Genomic DNA, 19,487 nt, shown 5'->3' on the forward strand with positions numbered 1-19,487 from the left:
TCCTATCTCTTGCAACACCGTCTCTGAGATAGATTTTTTCTTTATTTAAAATATACTAGGGAAATGACAGAAACAACTCTTGATTTATGTATCTGTAACAATGAGAGCGTTTGCAGCAAGAGAAATTTGAAAATAAAAAATTTACCAAAATTTTAAAATCTGGGGGGTAGTTCTAGAAAAGTGGCACACGCTTTGCCACTAGAGACATACTCAATCTATTGTAGAGATACAAAATTCATTCATGTATCCTTGGTTTTTTTGCAGTGAATTTAGCCTTATCCCTGTTCCAGTGCAACAAAACCTTCTGCTGTTTATTCCTCCTACAGAGCACACAGCCAAATCCAGAGAAGGCTGAGTGACCCGTACCAAATCCTAGCTTAAATAATAGAAAGGAACTTCTAGTTCTTTACATTTACCTGCCTTGCAAGTGCCAGGGGAAGGAATTAGAGGGCTCAGAGATTCCAATCCGTGTTATACACAGGATACAGAAATTGAGTACAAGCACAAAATACACTTTTCATTTCACGAATCCCCTGAAAAGCACTAACCCAAGAAACAAAAAAAGGGAGGAGGAGGCAAGCTCACAGCCCATTTTCGAACTTCACGGTGCACAACTGACTCCTCCCCTCTTAGCCACATATCTACTGTATCACCACATCCAGCCAGGGACCTTGGTGTGTAAAATAGCTGAACGCTACCCTCAGGATGAGAGCAAGGCAGCTGCTGTGTGGAATTTGGAGTCTGTGTTTCATGTTCTGTCTTTTCTGCATCTTTCTTCACCAAACGACAGCTAAAAGAAAACTGAAGTTTGTGTCCGTAGTAAGTAGAGAGTTCATACGCAAATGGAACTTCTTCAAAACCTGTCACTTACTGCTCTTCTTGTAGTCTAGGGTAGTGGGGAGCGGGCACTTTTTGAATATTTTAGTGTTTCCTATATATTCACATTCACTATTGCATTGTACTAAAATATTCCTCCATTTTAAACAAGTTTTTATAATTTTGTCTCCTTTGTGCAGTCCTAGATGAACTTAACTTTCTGGATTGACAAAGAATGCTTTTTTTATAGTACTAAAAGAGCAATCACATTTTACAGTTTTTTAAATTGTTAAAGAGGATTTCATAAATAAATATCAACTGTGCAACAAACCTCACTGCCATGGAAGAGTTTCCACTTTTTCTAGTGGTTTAAGTGGATTAACATGCAAAATAAATTTCATTATGTGAAACCCAAACAAGTGTACAATGGCATTGAATAAGCAACATAGAACCAGTGCTGTGAAACTAATTCTATTTGCAATGATTATGGTGTACCATTTGTTTGCAGGAAGCCTGAATCTTGTTCTGAACATTGCATGTGCTTGTAAATCACATATACTTTTTGTGCTGAGGTTTTCGATTTTATTTCTCCATACTTGGATTAAGAAATAAAAAAAAATCTAGTGTTAAAATTTAAAAATTATATGACATATCTATAAGAACTATGCTGGACAAGGAAAGAATTCATTGCAAGAATGAAAAATCTTGATGTGTTTTTATAGATGTATCTTTTATCTGAAGTGAAATTCCAGAACAGGTTCAATGTATTCAGAGTAACAGTTTAGTCCATATTTAGATATTAGACAACACTTTCATCACCTCTTGTGATGAAAATGTCAACATGTGGCTTTATAAGGCTAATTTCTTCCAAGAAAAAGTGCTTCACAGCAATCAGCCACAGAAACTGTATCTAAAGCAGTAGTTTGGACTTTTTCCTTTTGAATTCCCAGTTAGTCCTACCAAAATATTTATGTTCTAGTATTTCTGGAAAATTACTTACATGTTTCTGTTTGTTTTCTGTTTATTTAATGTTGTGATCTACACATCCTAAAATATATAAAACCTCTTTAAAATATATTGAGATATTTAAAAGTTTTTATGGCTTTTGAGCTAATTACTTTTCAAATGCCAGGAAAAAAAGAAGAGTTACATTTGTCTAAATAAATCAAACAGGTATTGTAGCTATCTAGACCCAAGAAAAGCACCATGAATATGTTCAGCATCTGTCAGATACAGTACTTACTGTTATTGCATATTCTTTCTGAATACATTAATTATATTCATCACAAAACTCCCAGTAATGCGAAAGGAATTCCATCAATTTTATCAGGTATTTCGACATGGTGATCATACCCCACAGGAGTTTTTTCCAACCGACAAGCACAAAGAAGTTGCAAGGCAGCAGGGATATGGACAGCTTACCACGGTGAGTTTGCTTACCTGGGCCAGTATACTGAAATATTGGAATGTGGTCTGTTGATATTTGTTTATTGTAAGTTTGTTTTCGCTTGGAAAAAGTCCATATTAATTGCCATACACAGGTCTCCAAAAGGACAACCAAAGAACTTACCAGGATGCTACATCTATGAGCAGTCGCTGATTTTAAATGATGCTGAGTCAGCCTGTTCTGGTCCAATATCAGCGTATGTTGAGCTGTCTGATTGCAGACTGGGGTCTTCTGGGAGCTGCCAGGCAATGATGACCACTGCAGTTCACCTGAGATGAAACACAGAGCTTTAACCACCAGTAGCATAAGGTGGTCTAAGCACTCACAGACCACCCTCAATCTCTGCTGAGTAGGAGTCCTTCCTAGCTCATGAACTACTAAGATCAGTACTAGCAGAAACTTCTCTCATGCTATGCCAGGGAAAGTTGATTTAAAGCTCAGCTATTTTAGTGCAGGCATTGGTGGAATTCAGCAGAGCTGAGCTTGCACACAAGTATCAGCTGATGGTGGTAATTAGCAGCAGATAAGGCACTGAAGAGTCCAGTTGCAAAAACTGAGTCTCTGCACTAATTGTAATTTGTATTAGCTGCCTCCTCTTGTGAATGGAGACAAGGGTGAACTCCTGTACTACCAAGCTATAAGGGAATATGGGGACACTAGGTGGTTTTAACCCTACTTCTGCTCTGCTCCCACCAACAGGACCCACTGTGTCTGTGCTTCATTCCTTTTTCCCCAAGATACGTTGTTTGGATGGAAAAATCCCCTAGTTATTTGCCCAGGATTCTGGGAACCAGGCAGCCTCACTGAAGTAGTTTAGATGTGTCAAAAGTCCGAATGTCCCAGATAAATGGCTATTGTGCATGTGTAGGTAGACTGTGAGGTATGTGTCTCTGTTAGGCTGCGTTAGAGTAAGTTCGCTCACACATCTTATGTCCAATGGGTCCAGCACAATGCACATGTTTCTCTGTTCTGGGGGAACCAGTCACTTGCAAGGTCTCCACCAAAATCAGAATGGAACAAGGTGCCTGAGGGGTTCCTCTTCCTCGCCATTCTTAGGAGACCAAACTGATCTCCAATGCAAGGTCAGGCCTGTTTCCTCTCATGTCACCTCCCTTGAAGAAGAAACAGGAGTAACAGACCAGCTTCCTATGCCTTAACTCAGCTGTGGCTCAATCATTCCATATATACGCTATGCAAGTTCAGCACTACATGCCAGCTTGCTCCAGGGCACGGAAGGCTTCAAGGCCCAGGTGTCAGGATATAATAACACACATATTAAGCAAGTTGGGGCCAAGCATATACCCTAGAAAACTGGATGCACAAGTCCAGCAACAGAAAAGGTGATCACATACACACACTATGGGCCATGTCTGGCACTCTGGGTAAAGCCCTGAGTAACTTGGTCTGACCTCACAGCTGACTCGTGCTTTGAACAGGAGGTTGGACTAGAGACTTCCTGAGGTCCCTTTCAACCTGAATTATCCTATGATCCTATGACTTAGAAAAGGACTTTAGGAAGAAATAAATAATCGCCATACTTGAGATCCCAGTGCAGAGTAATGATTGCATGAGCAGAGTGGAATATATTTCAATTTAGGCCAGGAAGCACCAGGTACAATTAAAAAGATGACAATATTGAGACCATTACAGAGACATTGCATGTGATTCTCATGTCATGTGTTTACAAAATTATCTTGGTAAGTTGGAAAATGTTCAGCAAAGAGCTACTAAAATGCTGAAGTTGGAAAACCCATTTTGCTGTGAGAGTAGAGAATTGTCATCTATTTAGTTTAACGCAGAAATTAAGCAAGTGACTTGATTCCATCTTATTGATTATTATCTTACTGGGAATAAGATCTGTGATGGTAAAGAATGTGTCATTCAAAAGTATAACAAGAAAGTGGCTGAAAGCTGGGGACATAATCAGGCGAAAAACAAGAATCAAATGTTTCAGACTGTTGATAATAATTAACCATAACCATTGCAGGCTTGGAGGACTTTTACTTGAAGTCTTCTATTCAAGGTTTTCTGTTCTTCATGAAAAATAAGATCTTGCTTAAGCTAAAACTGTAGCCTCCATATGGAATCACTGTTGATATTCTATGGGATTCATATCCTGGACATGATTTCATGGACAGGTGGTTGCTCTGTCTGCACTCACAGTTAATCAGCTGTGAGCCAGCAATAGAGCAGAAACTAAACAGATGGTGTTGGGACATCTCTATGCCTGCTTTAAGTCACCCTGCCCCTCAGACAGTCTTACTAGCTTGGATAAAGATACACGTAGCTTTCCACGGAGCAAAACGCAAAACTGCATTCATCAGGAAGATATATCTAATTATTATCCAATAGTGTAAATGCAGCAACTTTACTGTTTTTTTCTCCTGTCTTCTTTTCTCCTTCACTTTCAAAAGGAAAAAGGTCATTTACCAAAATAATATGAAATATTATCTCATTCTTTGGTTGTAGCAATAGATGCATAGCACACTTCTTGAGCCTCTTACACTGTTCTGTTACTTCTACAGCTTGGCATACAGCAACAGTATGAGCTCGGCCAGTACATGCGGAGGAGATACTCTTATTTCCTGAGTGTTGTATACAAGCAGCGTGAGGCAAGTACTGGATCTGGGAGGGAAAATGTTTTTTGTGGATGTTAATGGGACTTCCTGAATGCATGCAAGTCTGAACCTGCTACAGTTGGGGGTAACTTAATACCCATTGAATTCAATGTAATTTCAAAGTACGCCTGAAACTGTGGCTCGACTTTTATTCCGGCTGATGGTTAAGTGAAAATCATGTGAAAGGTTTTTTAGGCTGTATATTGGGTTCCGATGCCTCACTGTTCTATGACAGAGTATCTGTGGCAGATATCTCCAATTCTACACTTCCATGAAGTGCAGGTACAGCTTAGTTTTCAGTTAGTGTCCAGCTGTTCAACGCATACACAATGTCCCACAGCCTAGATGGTGAAAGGGAGTTCTTATGTTTTCACTGGCACTCCTAAGGGAACTGCTACCATGTTGCAGCTCCCTTGTCCACCAAAATTTTACTCCAAGGCCCTATTCCAGTTTCACTGTTTCTCCCTCCCCCTTCTTTCTCATGGTCCATCATCCCACTCTACTTTAATGCCATTTTCCCCAGCACAGTACCAGTACCATTCTTTCCTACTAAGAGTAAAAACAGACAAACAGGAGAAATGACTTTCCAAAACTTTTCTTTTTTTTCTTGCTTCAGATTTATGTCCAAAGCACTGACTGTGATCACACGCTCATGAGTGCTGAGGCAAGTCTTGCCGGGCTGTACCCACCAACACAGGGCCAGATTTGGAACCCCAGAATCCTTTGGCAGCCAATTCCAGTTCACACGGTACCACTGTCACATGATAATGTGAGTATAAAGTAGGGGCATTTGCTTTCCCTTAATAATTAGTAAAATACCTAGGATATGAGATGAAGGGGCAGGATAAAGGGCATGGTAAAGGCAATGAAAAGTACATGATGTTACAAGCATCGTGCAGAAAGGCCTAATAAGCTGAGTAGAAACATTGGTAAGAGTTTCCACAGGAATGGGCTTACTTGTCACAGAGCTGGAATTAAAAAAGGAAGAAAAAGAGAAGTCCTAGGTACAGAGAAAAAGAATTAACCTATAATGTGAGTAAACCACTACAGAAGTAGATTAATCCTATACTTATCACAAACATTACTTTCTTTGTGTAAGAAGAGAAAGCACACCTAGTCTCACTAGCACTTCAACATATCTTAGTCCACAGCCAACGGAAAAGACAAAAGAATTATTCTGGGACTTTCATTACAGTGAAAATCAAGTCACAGGACTGTTTTTCATGCATTTTGAAGGTCAGCGCGTGCACTTTGAGGGTTGGTGAAAAAAGTAAAAGGGAAAAGGAAGGAGGACTTTAAGAGCATGTTTAGCTTTAAGAGCATGTTTAACGTCTTTATTGATGATCTTGATAAGGACATAGAGTGTATCATCAGTAAGTTTGCAGACAACATGAAGCTAAGCGGGAGTGTTGATCTGCATGAGGATAGGGAGGCTCTACAGAGAGACTTGGATAGATTGGACCGATGGGCCAATGCTAATGGAATGAGCTTCAACAAGGCCAAGTGCCAGGTCCTGCACTTGGGCCACAACAACCCCATGCATCGCTCCAGGCCTGGGGAAGTGTGGCTGGAGAGCTGCCTGGCAGAAAAGGACCTGGGGGTTCTAATTGAGAAGCAGCTCAATATGAGCCAGCAGCGTGTCCAGGTGGCCAAGAAAGCCAATGGCATCCTGGCTTGTATTAGAAATAGTGTGACCAGCAGAAGTAGGGAGGTGATTGTCCCCCTGTACTCGGCACTGGTGAGGCCACACCTTGAGTATTGTGTCCAGTTCTGGGCACCTCAAGACGAGAGAGATATCGAGGTGCTGGAGCGAGTGCAGAGGAGGGCAACGAAGCTGGTGAAGGGCCCGGAGAATAAATCTTATGAGGAGCGATTGAAGGAGCTGGGACTGTTTAGTTTGAGGAAGAGGAGGCTGAGGAGAGACCCCATCGCTCTCTACAACTACTTGAAAGGACATTGTAGAGAGGTTGGTGGTGGTCTCTTCTCACAAGTAATTAGTGTTAGAACAAGAGGGAATGGCTTCAAGCTGCAACAGGGTAGGTTTAGACTGGATATTAGGAAAAAATTCTTCATGGAAAGCGTGGTCAGACACTGGAATAGGCTGCCCAGGGAGGTGGTGGAGTCACCATCCCTGAACATGTTTAAGAGTCATTTAGATGTGGTGTTAGGGGATATGGTGTAAGGGAGAACTTTGTAGAGTGGGGTTGATGGTTGGACTCGATGATCCCACGGGTCTTTTCCAACCTAAATGATTCTATGATTCTATGAGTTCATAGGGCAATGTATTACCTCATCTCCTTTCCTCAACTCCTCTCCTTGGAGCTGTAAGGAGTTGTGTGGATAGCCGGTCTGTGACCTGCATATACTTGTCCTAGAGGGGAAAGCTGGGCAGCTAAGTGGGGCTAGAGTTTCCTATTTGTGGTAAAAAGCTATGGAAGATCAGGAGTGTACAGCATGAGTCCCAGTTTGGGAGAGGAGGTTTGCACATGTGATGTAAGATACATTGTGTGGGCTTACAAGTCAAGTTAACACAGTCTGTGATGACAGGGGAATCAGGTTAAACAGAGACATGGAGTAATGTTTCTCACCTCGGGGTGATGAGAGCATGAAGATGGAAGATATGGAGATACGTGTCTTCCTGTTCATGCACACAGCCTGGCGTAGAGTCAGGGGCTGCTTCTGACACTGTCACAGATGGTGGTACCCCAGCAAACAGTCAGGAATACCTGGCCAGTACCAACACCACTAGCAAACTCAGCAAGCAGGTGCTATATCTCATTCACATCTAGGGGAGCAAGTTAAGTTTATTCAAACAAATCATAAAGTCATGAGCACATACACATTTTTCATACTTTTTTTCAACTATTTATGTTTTAACTCTATTCATCTTTACTACATGCGCAGGCTAAGCTTGAGACCACATATATCCTACTACCCAAAACAAGTGTCCATCATTTATGGGTAAAGTTATGGCTGTTCATGAACCTATGGTTATAATTCAGAAATACTTTCCTACCTTCTGGAATAGGTAGATTATATTTCTAAAAAGATCGAGGAACTGCTGTGAAGCTTTCCACACTAATTATCTCTTCAGGGCTCTCAAGTTCTTTTAAAAGTTCTTTTAAATGTGGGACTATATAGATAGACCTTTATTACTGTAAAAATGACAAAAAGAACATCAGAGAAAAACACTAAGAATATCTCAGTGTCAAATTTTGTTTTAACGTGTTTTTTTTAAATTTAAGACAAAAAACTTCAAACAAGAATAAAGTCAGCTTAGCTTAGGTAAATGAATTAACAAATTCCTAAATTATCCCATGTAACCTTTAACCTTCATATGTCTTGAAACAATGAAAGACAAAAATGGGTTACAGAAACTTCACAAGTTTCTATGATTTAGCTGGACTAAATGAAGCTGTGGTAAGTCCATTTCATACAGCTGAGTATGCACAAAGACTCCTATTGCAGCCCAGCTGCTGCATGGTAATTGGTTGCAAAAAGGTGGCGGTATGTTTAAAGGCAGACTGAACACAATGAGTCAAATCATCCCTGGGGAAGCCAAGCACAAAGCAGTTACTGAGGGCTTGTGTTAGTCTTCTGTCAAGGGGTAAATTTCGTCTTGTGTAAACGAACCTTTAACTTTGAACTACTGCAGCTATTACTCCCCTGAACATTTAAAGATTATTTTGTAAGTAGTCATCAGTATGACTCTTACAGTCCTGAAGATGAATATCCTTGAAAACTACATTCCCAGTTTATTTTTCAGCTGTCCTGACTAGTGCAGCCAATCAGAACAACAATCCTGCAAAGGTATATTGAATTGCGGAAGCAGCAGCACCTTGCCTAACTAATGTTTTGCAATTTTCTTTCCAGTTGCTATACTTACCTTTCTCACACTGCCCAAAATACAATGAGCTTCTGAGAGAAACCTTTGCAACACGGGATTTCCAAAGGCAATTCAAGCAGTACAGGGTAAAGTATTTTCAGTTCTGGAAATCTAATTAAAATGTACAATTATCTAACAGGTAGGCTGAAAAAATGGCAGTCAATATGCTCCTTCTGGATCTCTAATTGTCACAGTGGGTGTAGACAACATGCTCAAAAAACAATTACAACATGATAGATCCAGCTGGACTGGGCTATACCCATCAATTGAAAATTGCTAGTCATAGAAAAGATAAATTATTGACTACCTTGCAGAAAAACAGTCCACCCACCTTCTAGGAGAGCAGACAAAACAAAAACTCGTATCAAATCAGCACCAATACCTTTCAAATCACTTCAATACCTCTCTCTGTTTACTCTCATGTAAAGCAACTCCTCTGACGTCTCTGTGTAACACTCTGTACAATAGTTCAGATTCCTCTTCCACCACAAAACACTCACAGCTCAATTCCCCAGATTTTCTTTAACAGCCTCAGTGCTTTTGTCAAGTACCTGTTCATGTCTCACACACAAAGTCTTGACTTGGGTGTTCACTTATGTTTTGTTCTTGCCTACTTTCTTCCTTTTCCACCATAAAAATCTTTGCTATGAGTATGTAATCACTTGTCTATTCTGCTGCAGCCACCTTCTTCACAGGTTTACTCAAAATGACACTATCAATCTCACCTGTTTTTCTATAATCTTTAACCCCGGACCTCTCTGCCCCTTCATGTAGTATTATACGCAAGTGAATCATAATTCACAGTTTTACCAAATTTACCCTTCTGCTCAGTACCAACATCAGAATCATTCTGTTTATCACACTTCCTTTAAGCACCTTTTGGATTTCTGACAGACTTCCTCATATAACTGTGTCCCTTTCTGACATTGCAAAGTGCAATGACTATCTTGTTTCTAAAAATTATGTACTAGTATGGCAGTGTGTAGAAATTATGTAAAAAGGCCCTGTGCACTACAAGTTTGCTTTTTTTCATTCCAGCCATTTCTGAAGTTTTTAGCCACTCATACAGGATACCCATTGAAGAAGCTGAACACTGAAAGAATTTGGAAGCTCTCTGACACTTTACAATATGAGGTAAATAATATAAAGAAAATTCCCAAGGTCCGATAGAAATACTTACACTTTCTCAAAACTGGTTTTAGCTCTTATTTGAACTGTTTGTAAGACACCAAAAAAGGGTAGCTCTGTGCTTCGCAACGGTTTTGAAGACTTTTTTCAGCTTCTTCCCCAGAAACCCTCACCTAACATCAAATTTGCAACTGAAAATCCTGTAAAGACACTATGACTGTGTGAGGCTGCCATGGGTCATCTGCTGCTATAAGGAACACAAAGCCATGGCCTACCAAATCCAATATGCTGTCAGTGACTGCGTGCAGAGAATTAGGCAAAAGCATACCTTTGGATAAAATTGTCTTGTTACATCTCCAAACACTATCACAGAGATAAACAGGAATAAAATTTGTTGTTGGCAAAGAAACATTAGCATCCTTCCACAAAGATTTTATGCAAGTTGTATAAGCAAGATAAGTCATAATTTGCATATGGACAGTGGTGGTCAGAGTATTTTCAGGAATTAAGCAGCCACTGGAATGACACAAATGGCTATTTGTACAAGCTTGGCAATCTGTTTTTAGCAAAGGAACCAGGCACATCACAAAGAAGCATGGATTTTATACCAAAAGGGATGCTGTAGTCCCCAGGTGTCATGGGTATCTGGGTCCCAGGGTCTGGTACCTCTGACTGGGATTTGAAAAAAATCCTGAGTGCCCCTAATTTAGCAATAAATTCCACTTCGTGTCACTTCAAAGTCTAGACTTACCTCAGCTGAAGCAAGTGAAAATTGAAGAGGTTTGTGTTAAGAACTTATTGTTGCAGGCAGCATTCGCTACAAATGCTTTAATGCATAATTATTTTTAAACTCAAATATTAATGATAAATTGGTCATCAATACTGAGAAATCCCCTAGAAAACTGAGGCAGTTTTAAGGTGGATTTCACAAGCAACATGTAATATTTGGGTGTGATGCTAATGAGTTTACCTCTGTCCTACAGTTTCTGCAAAGCTCCAACTTTGGTCAAAGCAGTCTTGACTGGGATGTTCGCCAGGGCCTTACGTTAAATGATGTCTTAACTTGTTGGGACACATCGCTATAATTTCAGTGAGGTCACCTTTCCATATTTTCCAAATGCAGCACACAACTCAGGACCACAACTTTTTATTTCAATTGTTATTTCATACTGAGAAACCCGTGTCACCAGAGAAACGTGCAAAATTGACAGCTCCCATCAGGTACCTAGCTAAATGCTGGAAGACCAAACCAATTAATTGGGCTTTCCTTCTAGTGTGTTAGATTTGATGAGCTTTGGTCTTTCATACCACTCAGTGAAGACTCTGGGGGTATCAATCTTCCATAAAAGCCACTCTCACCCTTTCAAGCATACAAAGAGAGCTTTCTTGAACAGCTTTTTAATGACAAGTAATGAAACTACAGTAGCATGCATGTCTCTGTATTTGCTATTATTGGCTAAGTGTCATCTGACTTTCAGGTAATCTGGAGACTGAGATGCTTGCTTGCCTACAGCACTGTCTTAAATAGCATGCAACTAGCCAATTCTTTCCTCAAGACACAAATCACATTTGTTAAAAGAGAAAGTGATACATTGTGACCTGAGTTGGTTTAACCTAAGATGTTCTATTCTTTCGTTTGTTTAAACAAATCCTTTAGGTAGTTGGCATTTTCCTTAGAACTCATTACAAGAACGCTCACTCTGGTGAGCTCAGTCCAATGGCTCACGTTCACAGAGGTTACATTGAACTGAAGGAAAGACACCAAACTTGTTTAAACAGGAATTCGGGGTAGTGCAAACCAGGAGTGTTGAGCATATCGTTCCTTCTCACAGTTGTGACCATTAATATATCTTGGGCTGCGCCCCTAATCCATTCCACTTTAGCTTCAGGACTGCATCAGTATATGTCAGTATGAATTCCACCTATACGTCTAATCCCTATACATATACCTCATACTCTGGCACATCTGAACTACAGCTATACGTATTCCTACTTGCTCTCTGGATCTCACTTATACCTCACAGCTGCCAGCCCTTAAAATCCTGACATTTATATAGGACTTGTCTCAGTAAAGATCTGATATATCTCAGTAGACAGCTGAAAGAGTCACAAAGTGAATTTTTTGTACCTTACAACTGCGTTAGCAATTGGCATAAATAATGCCAATTTCTTTTTGCATAATAATTTTTAGTATAGTATTTCCTCTTCTTGTTGAACACTGCCCTTCAAATTTGTTTTAAGCAGTGTGATGCTATAAATAAGAATTCTGTAGCTGTCTAAGTGCAAAATACTGTCATTATTTAAAATAAAATATTATATTAAAATAAAAATTTTAAAGAGAAAATGTTACTTGAGTGAAACTTTCTGAATTTGTTCTGACAAGCATTTTGTGCCAGAACAAACAACATTCAGCAGTAGGAATCAGTGAGAAAATCACCATGTTTTCTTTCTTCACTGTAGGATATTAACAATTACACTTTACCTGTTTGGGCTACTCATGGTGTCAGGACCAAGCTGATAAAGCTCTCAGAATTGTTATTGCGGGCGGAATTCGGGTTCCACAGACAAATACAAAAATCTCGTTTGCAGGGAGGTAAGCCGAATTCTTACCCCATTTAAAACCAAGAGTAGAATAGGAAAGAAAAAAGGGTATATAATAAACAATGCTACCAATTCCATAGTAGAACTATGAAAGATGTCATGATGTGGATATTGGTGATCAGCACTGAAACATTTTGATTAATGGGAAGAGAGATGGTGAGGATATGAATCATGAATATCCTAATCCAACATTATAAGGGTGGTGCTGCTCTGGTTACACTATATAAGAAATCCAAAGAAATATACACATTCTTGCTGAACCGAATAAAGTCTGAATTTAATATAATCCACCATGCTTAACTTACTTAACAAAATATTATTTGTAATAATTTCTAGGATGGTAACTTTGTTGCCTAACAGTCTTCATATACTCTCCAATACTGAGATTACTAAAACGAGATTACTAAACTGCTTCTAAACTCAGCAAATAGTAGCTGAAATTTAAAAATAGTTTATACCTTTTTAATTACTCATTCTCCTCCATTCATCCACTGTCGCCCTTTGGGCCTCGTTGTGGTTTTACATGGACACTGTACAGTCAGGCTCTGTGAGCTACAAGAACAAAACACATATAAACACAGCCATTGATTTAATTCGTGTAGTTTGTCTTACAACTTTTCAGCAGTTAACATTAACAAAATACAGACAACCACACAATTTAAGAAGGCCCAGAGTCCAAAGGGTGTGCTCTTTCTTTTTCTCTAGAAATCAGGAAGTCAATGGAGTTACACACACGAGAGGGTAGTATTCATTACTGTGCTCTTCTAGCGCTGTTCTGCTGGCACAAAGCAGCTGTGAATGCACTGTGGGAAGCTGTTGAGGCTATTAGGGATCCCCAAAACATTTTAAGCAGAAGCAAAATAGGCCCACTGTTCATATAAAATATAGTATCAGAATTAGCCAGGGCACTCGGCACAAATTACCTATAAAGTCAATGGAATAAATGTGGTGCATTTAAAGACAGATTGTGTTAAAAGAGTAACAAGTGATACAGATGTTAACACAAGCATCCCTTGCATTGTCATTGCTTCTCCATTTTCTTTCAGGTATTCTTTTAAAAACTATTCTAAAGCATATCTCAGGCGCTAGAAAACCTTCACACCTGCAAAAAATGGTTATGTATTCTGCGGTGAGTCCCTTCTGTTTCTTTTATGCTCCCTTTCTGCAGTTATTAAACGCAGTGAAAGCTATGAAACTTTATTTCCTTCATGAAATACATCTACAGGCATTTTTTATTTGGTTAACCTTACATATCATTGGATGATTTTCATTCTTTAATGAACAGGTACTACTTTAAAACATGCAGCATTCTGTTTTTCACCTGATGTCATGGCTTGTTTCATTGCAATATTGTTTTGATTGAGCAAAGAACTGGAAAAACCATGCCTCATGTTTAATTAAACCTCTATCACAAAGACAATTTAGAAACAAACCTACAAACTTCCTGCTTCCTGCATCTTTTTCAGATGCGAAAAGAAAAAAAAAAAGGAACATTAAGTTAAAGTCAGTTATTTTAGAAGTTCTTATGGCAGCAATTACTCAACTGTGTCTTTATACTTTTGGTTAGAATGTGCAAACACTGTCCTTGGAAAAGGAATTTTTTTGATTGTTCTCGGTAAAAAACTATTTCTAAACCGCAGTTAGATTACGGCCTATCAGGTATATAACAGCCAAAGAGCTTACTGAGCTGATCTCGAATACTGTTTACATACAACATCATAAGTTCATTTAAAAGAAGTTTTAACAGCTCCTACTAACTTTGATAGGAACTGCAAGTGACTAAGATTTCTTAAATATTTATATACGTGTCTACTTTATACATGCAGCATTTCAGTTTTTACTGCCATAAAAGGACAGTATTTGCTCAAGGTTGCAGAGGGCAGAGGGTAAGTACTAATGAGGCCACACAAGTAATGTTGACAGATAACGTGCTGGACATATTGTTAAATAACAGGTACGTGCAATCATTTTCAATAGACCTTTACTTAAAGGTTTCTTGTATTTACAGCATGCAGCCACCATTGTTGCCTTACAGATGGCACTGAATGTCTTCAATGGGAAATTGCCTCCTTACAGTGCCTGTCATTTTTTTGAACTTTACCAGGAAAAAAATGGGCAAGTATTGCAAGTTGTACTGTTAACATATTCTTTTTCTAAAAAGCAATTTACTGATACCCCAGACAAATTAAACTAGATACACAAAGTTCACTACACAGGAAAAGATTATAAATTGATTTCAATTATTATAATTGGACTCATTTTTGCAGTTATTGACAGTATCAGAATCACAGCACTGCAGACTGAAAACCCTCTATGTATTGCTTCATCACAGTTACGAGAGGTTTTACTCTACCCTTTTTATCTATTTAATTCTTTGACTCTCTCTACCAAGAAAGAAAACTACATGCAAATTGGTGCTGACCTGCTGATCTATCATTTAAAAAGATCTCAATGATACGTATTAATAGCCAGACAAATAAGCTGGCTAAAAGTTTGTCCTGAAGTATAATCACTACAATGTGGAAAGGCTGTATGGTTCTGCATACCTAACTTTATTTTGACCCTTCTGTATTTTGAAACAGGCAATACACCATAGAAATGTACTATCGGAACAATACTTCGAGAGATCCTCACCCCCTCACTCTCCCTGGCTGCAAATTTCGCTGTCCACTGGAGAGATTTACTCAGTTGGTCTCCCCTGTCCTAGTACACCATTGGACAAGAGAATGTAGGATGTAGGACATAAGAAGAGGTAAGTTAAATGCTTTGGGCACAAGTATCCAAAAGTAAAGTCAAGATTACATCTTCTGCCAATAGCTCATTTGAAGTAACAATCATTTTCATAAGGTTCTGGTCTGAAATGAAAAATACTCAGATCCAGTAAGACAGATTGTACCCATGGGCATAATTTCTACTGCATTGATCCATTTATCTATTCCAGCCCAACTTTCTGGTGAAATGGAATCAAGGCTGATTAGACTTTAGGGTACTATTTTTCACGGGTTTTTTTTGTTTTAGTACAGTCAAAAAGACCTTCAGTTACCAAGCAAGCAGATACAAAGGCACTGAATTATAACAATTCACCTTATCTTCTCTAACTGTAGAGTATTTGTCCGAGATGATTAACAACATTATGCATTCCCTTGATTTTAGAAGACATTCAGACAACAAAACACATGAGTATGGAAAACTGGTACTTATCCGTATGTCAAACATACACAGACACACATTGGCATACTAACACATTCCCTAGTAGGTTGTCTGTATCTCCATATTAGGATGTCTAAAATTCCATTTCGACCACTGATGATATTTATGTTTGCAGAAAGAGGAAACAGGAAGGCAGAGAACTACATTGTCTCTCCTGTATCTAGCTCTATATTCCTTAAGGGAGAAGAAAAGCAAACAGCCCCCCCGCTTTTTTCACAATCGAATGTTGTACCTAACATTTTAAGAATCCCATATGGCTTTCTGAATCACTGTTTGAAATGTCAAGAGACGAGAAGAATGCAGGCAATCCAACTCACCTGGTTGCAAATTATTTCCTGTTAAATATCTTGAATCCATGAACAGAGTGGAGATAGTTTATCCAGAATGAATGAATAATTAGCAACTAATGATTCACTAAATACATTTCTTGACTGTATTCATTGCTCACAAATTCCTAGGAAACATATTAGGAAATTAACAAATTTAATTGCAGAAGGTAATTTGTCAAGGAGAGAGGGACGTTGGTTCTGATGATTTTTTTTTTTTTGGCCAAGCAACTAGTACAGTCATGGGAGATAGTGGTAAATACTTCATGTTTATACCGTGGTGCTTAGTAATCTAAGTTTCGTGGATATTAGTTCCCCTCCTTCACAAAGCAAACTGTGTAACTGACCGAGTAAATAAACAAAAAAATTATCTACCATATCATAAAAAATTTGGCATTAATAAAGACACAAATATTTAGCCTTTAAGTTCAACACAAAGGCTGCACATTGTTTCAGTTCTCAAATTTTGCTTAAGTAGAAGTTAGATGGTGTTCAGGCATTTTACACCAAGTCAAGCATCACTGTTCATGACTGCCTTCATTAGTAATCCTGAGCGCTGAATACACATGGACCACAAAAGAGATCACAGCCAAAGCTCCAATCAAAATATTTGCCATATTGTCGTACCAAAATCTGACACTTTCCAGTATTTTACCCTGGTTCAGAATGGTTCCATCTCAGTAACTATTGGGACCATATCCTAACTTTGGGGCTCATAACTGATTTCCTGCAGGCAGAAGTTTCAAACTCTCTGCTGTGCATGAGTGGCATTTGGGGAAAAGCCAAGGCACTCTGCCCCACAGCCCACACAGTACAGAAGGCTGGCAGAGGGACTGCACTGTGCTAAACCACTGTGCATTACCAATTCCCGGTGAATGCAGATAGGCTGGAACAGCTGATCCTTAACACCAGGAAGCTAAATCAAGCTGATGAGTGATGCAAAGAATTTACAGGTCACATTTACACCTAACATACACAGCTGCAACATCACTGATTTCAGCTGTTCTCAGCTTCTTCAAAAATAATCTCAAATATTGTCCTTTGCTACTGCATATGTTAATATTTTGATTATACATGCATCAGAGCATTTGATGAATAAAAGCCCATAAATGTGGGGGTTTTGCAACAAAACCCAGGAGTGTGACAGAGCTCAAAAATTTACTTTACACAGCTATTGTCCATAGAGACACCATTCACAAACATAGAGCTGTTTCCAGAAAATGTATAATTGAAGTTTCACGGAGAGGGCTTCTGTCTCAGTACAGGGAAATACAGAGGTTAGGCAAGTATTGCTATTACAGGTCACACAAGAGAGTAGCAGTATTTGAGGGTGGTATAAATCAATGTGGTTCCTCCATATTATGATGACCACAGCGTGGAACATAGGAGGTGAAGACAGCTTAGCATATTTGGGAGGGAGATAAAACATTTCTCTGTGCTCTTCTGGCTGCTCAGGAAGGTTTCATTGTGGATTGGCTTACCATTTCAACAGATTTTTCCTAATTCCATCACAATTTGTTACTCTTCTTCACTTAGTCTAAGCTACCCACTTGTTGAGGTACTATTAACAGATTTGTTTTCGGAGAATGAGGCCATATGCTAAGAACAATTCTCTCTTTACATCTTACCTTTAGGTGTTCCCTCCATGATCTTCAGTGTGATCAGCTTTATGAAACCACTCCTCCCACGCTGTGATGTGACTACAGTCTAACATTTCTCATTAACTTCCATCAGCATGACCAACAGACTCCTGATTTCTATCAAAAGGAAATATTCTTTAGTAAAACAAATCAAAATTATAGAAAGCAGTGACTTCTCCTTCATGAACATTCGCTTTATTTTATCAAGTGGTAAAACCCAAGTGCAATATGAAACCAGAGTAATTTTTCAAGATCTATTCATTCCAAAGGGACTTTGGCAGAACTCATTCAAGAATGAAATTGTAGTTATATTGATTTGAACGGCTGTAGCCTTAATTTACAGCAAAATTGGAAAACACCTCTGAAGGAGTCTTGCCCTTTTTTGAAGAATGAGACAAGGACTTCCAGAACTGGTCAGGGAAGTGGTGCTTCAAAAGGAGTCCCCAAAAGGACGAGTCATTCCAGTGTCCTTATACTTTATTTTATTCAAGAAATAATGAAGCTTTTTATACAAACATCCCAGAAGCTACAAAAATGAAGCTAATGGCTGTTCACTTACCTAAGAGATGTCTTTCTTTTTCTTTTCTCCATCTTATACCTGCTCAAATATCCCACCTCTATACAGAAGGAAGGTGAGACTTACGGGAAGAATGTGCCATGGATCTAGACCTAAGAGAAGCCTACAAACAGCCAGGCTGGCTACCATGAATACCTGGCAGGCAATAATTGGCTGACCCAACAAGGCTTTCAGCTATTGAGCCATTCTATCTCTTTCCAAAAAGACAGTAAGGCCAAGTGTCAATTTCAAAAGAAAAATCATTTGTAGTTTCAAATAGCTTTTCAAACACCTTCCTTTTGTTATGTTACCTTGCTAGTATACTCTGATCTAATCATATAAAGTCTGTGCTTCAAGGAACTCTGTAAGTCCATGCTGTTCTTGACATTAACAACAAAAAGATCCTACTGGCAACACAAAATAAAAAAATCCAGAGTTACAAGCTAATTAAAACATGCATAACGTGCTGGGCAATCCTTCACTAGTTACATTTTCTAATATTGCTATTGCGAAAACAGTTCATGTTCTTCCTACAGAAGTTGTACCAGAACAATCAGATACAACTAACTTCTGAAAATAGTGGACACTCCTTTGCTTGAAGAAGTAGGTTTTTTTTTTATTTTCTCACAGCAGATAGATAGGACCTTTGTCAACAGCCTTGTTGCCTGAAGGTCATTTCAAAGAGAACAGGAGCAATAGATGAGATGCGGAAAATTTTTACATTCTAGCTTCCTTTCCTTGGACCAGGTTTTTAAAATGGATGCTAAGCCTATGAAATGTATATTCCTTTTTAGAACTACATCATAAGCAGATAACTGCTACTCCATAAGCTACAAAAGAATAAGAAGATCCTTTTCCCCTCTAGCAAGAATATGTTTCAGAATTCTCACTGTAAAAGCCCATTCTCTTCTCAGCAGGGCCCAAGCAACAATTCCTGTGCTTCCTAAGCTAACATAGGAAACACAGTTCAGTAAGAAGAGTCGTAGTTAGATTTCACAGCAAAGAAGTTCAAACACATAGATAAAAATAAATTATTCCCTCCAGTGAAAAAATGCAACCCCTTTTACCATAGCATCCAAGCAAGGGTAAAAATGTTTTCTAACAGCATGAGACAAACAGATCTAGCTGCTTCTTAATGCAAAGAACAAGCTTGTTTTTTTTAAATTACCTTAACGTTCATAATGGACACCTACAGAAAGCCTTCCTAGATCTGACAGACCTCATGGGAGAGTTAGTGCAAGCTGTTTAAATCTCAAAAC

General features: G+C 38.8%; 1 protein-coding gene across 1 annotated transcript; it reads left to right on the forward strand.

Annotated features, from left to right (window-relative positions):
* Positions 1-705: 705 nt before the first annotated feature.
* Positions 706-15,235, forward strand: LOC141738332 (prostatic acid phosphatase-like). Its single transcript, XM_074573530.1, has 10 exons — positions 706-819; positions 2,147-2,242; positions 4,789-4,875; positions 5,498-5,650; positions 8,755-8,853; positions 9,806-9,901; positions 12,356-12,488; positions 13,543-13,625; positions 14,505-14,611; positions 15,079-15,235. Exons 1-10 carry the CDS (start codon positions 706-708, stop codon positions 15,233-15,235), a joined length of 1,125 nt encoding a protein of 374 aa, XP_074429631.1.
* Positions 15,236-19,487: the final 4,252 nt, after the last annotated feature.

The sequence above is a fragment of the Larus michahellis genome, chromosome 2 (genome assembly GCF_964199755.1).
Source record: "Larus michahellis chromosome 2, bLarMic1.1, whole genome shotgun sequence".
Taxonomy (NCBI): domain Eukaryota; kingdom Metazoa; phylum Chordata; class Aves; order Charadriiformes; family Laridae; genus Larus; species Larus michahellis.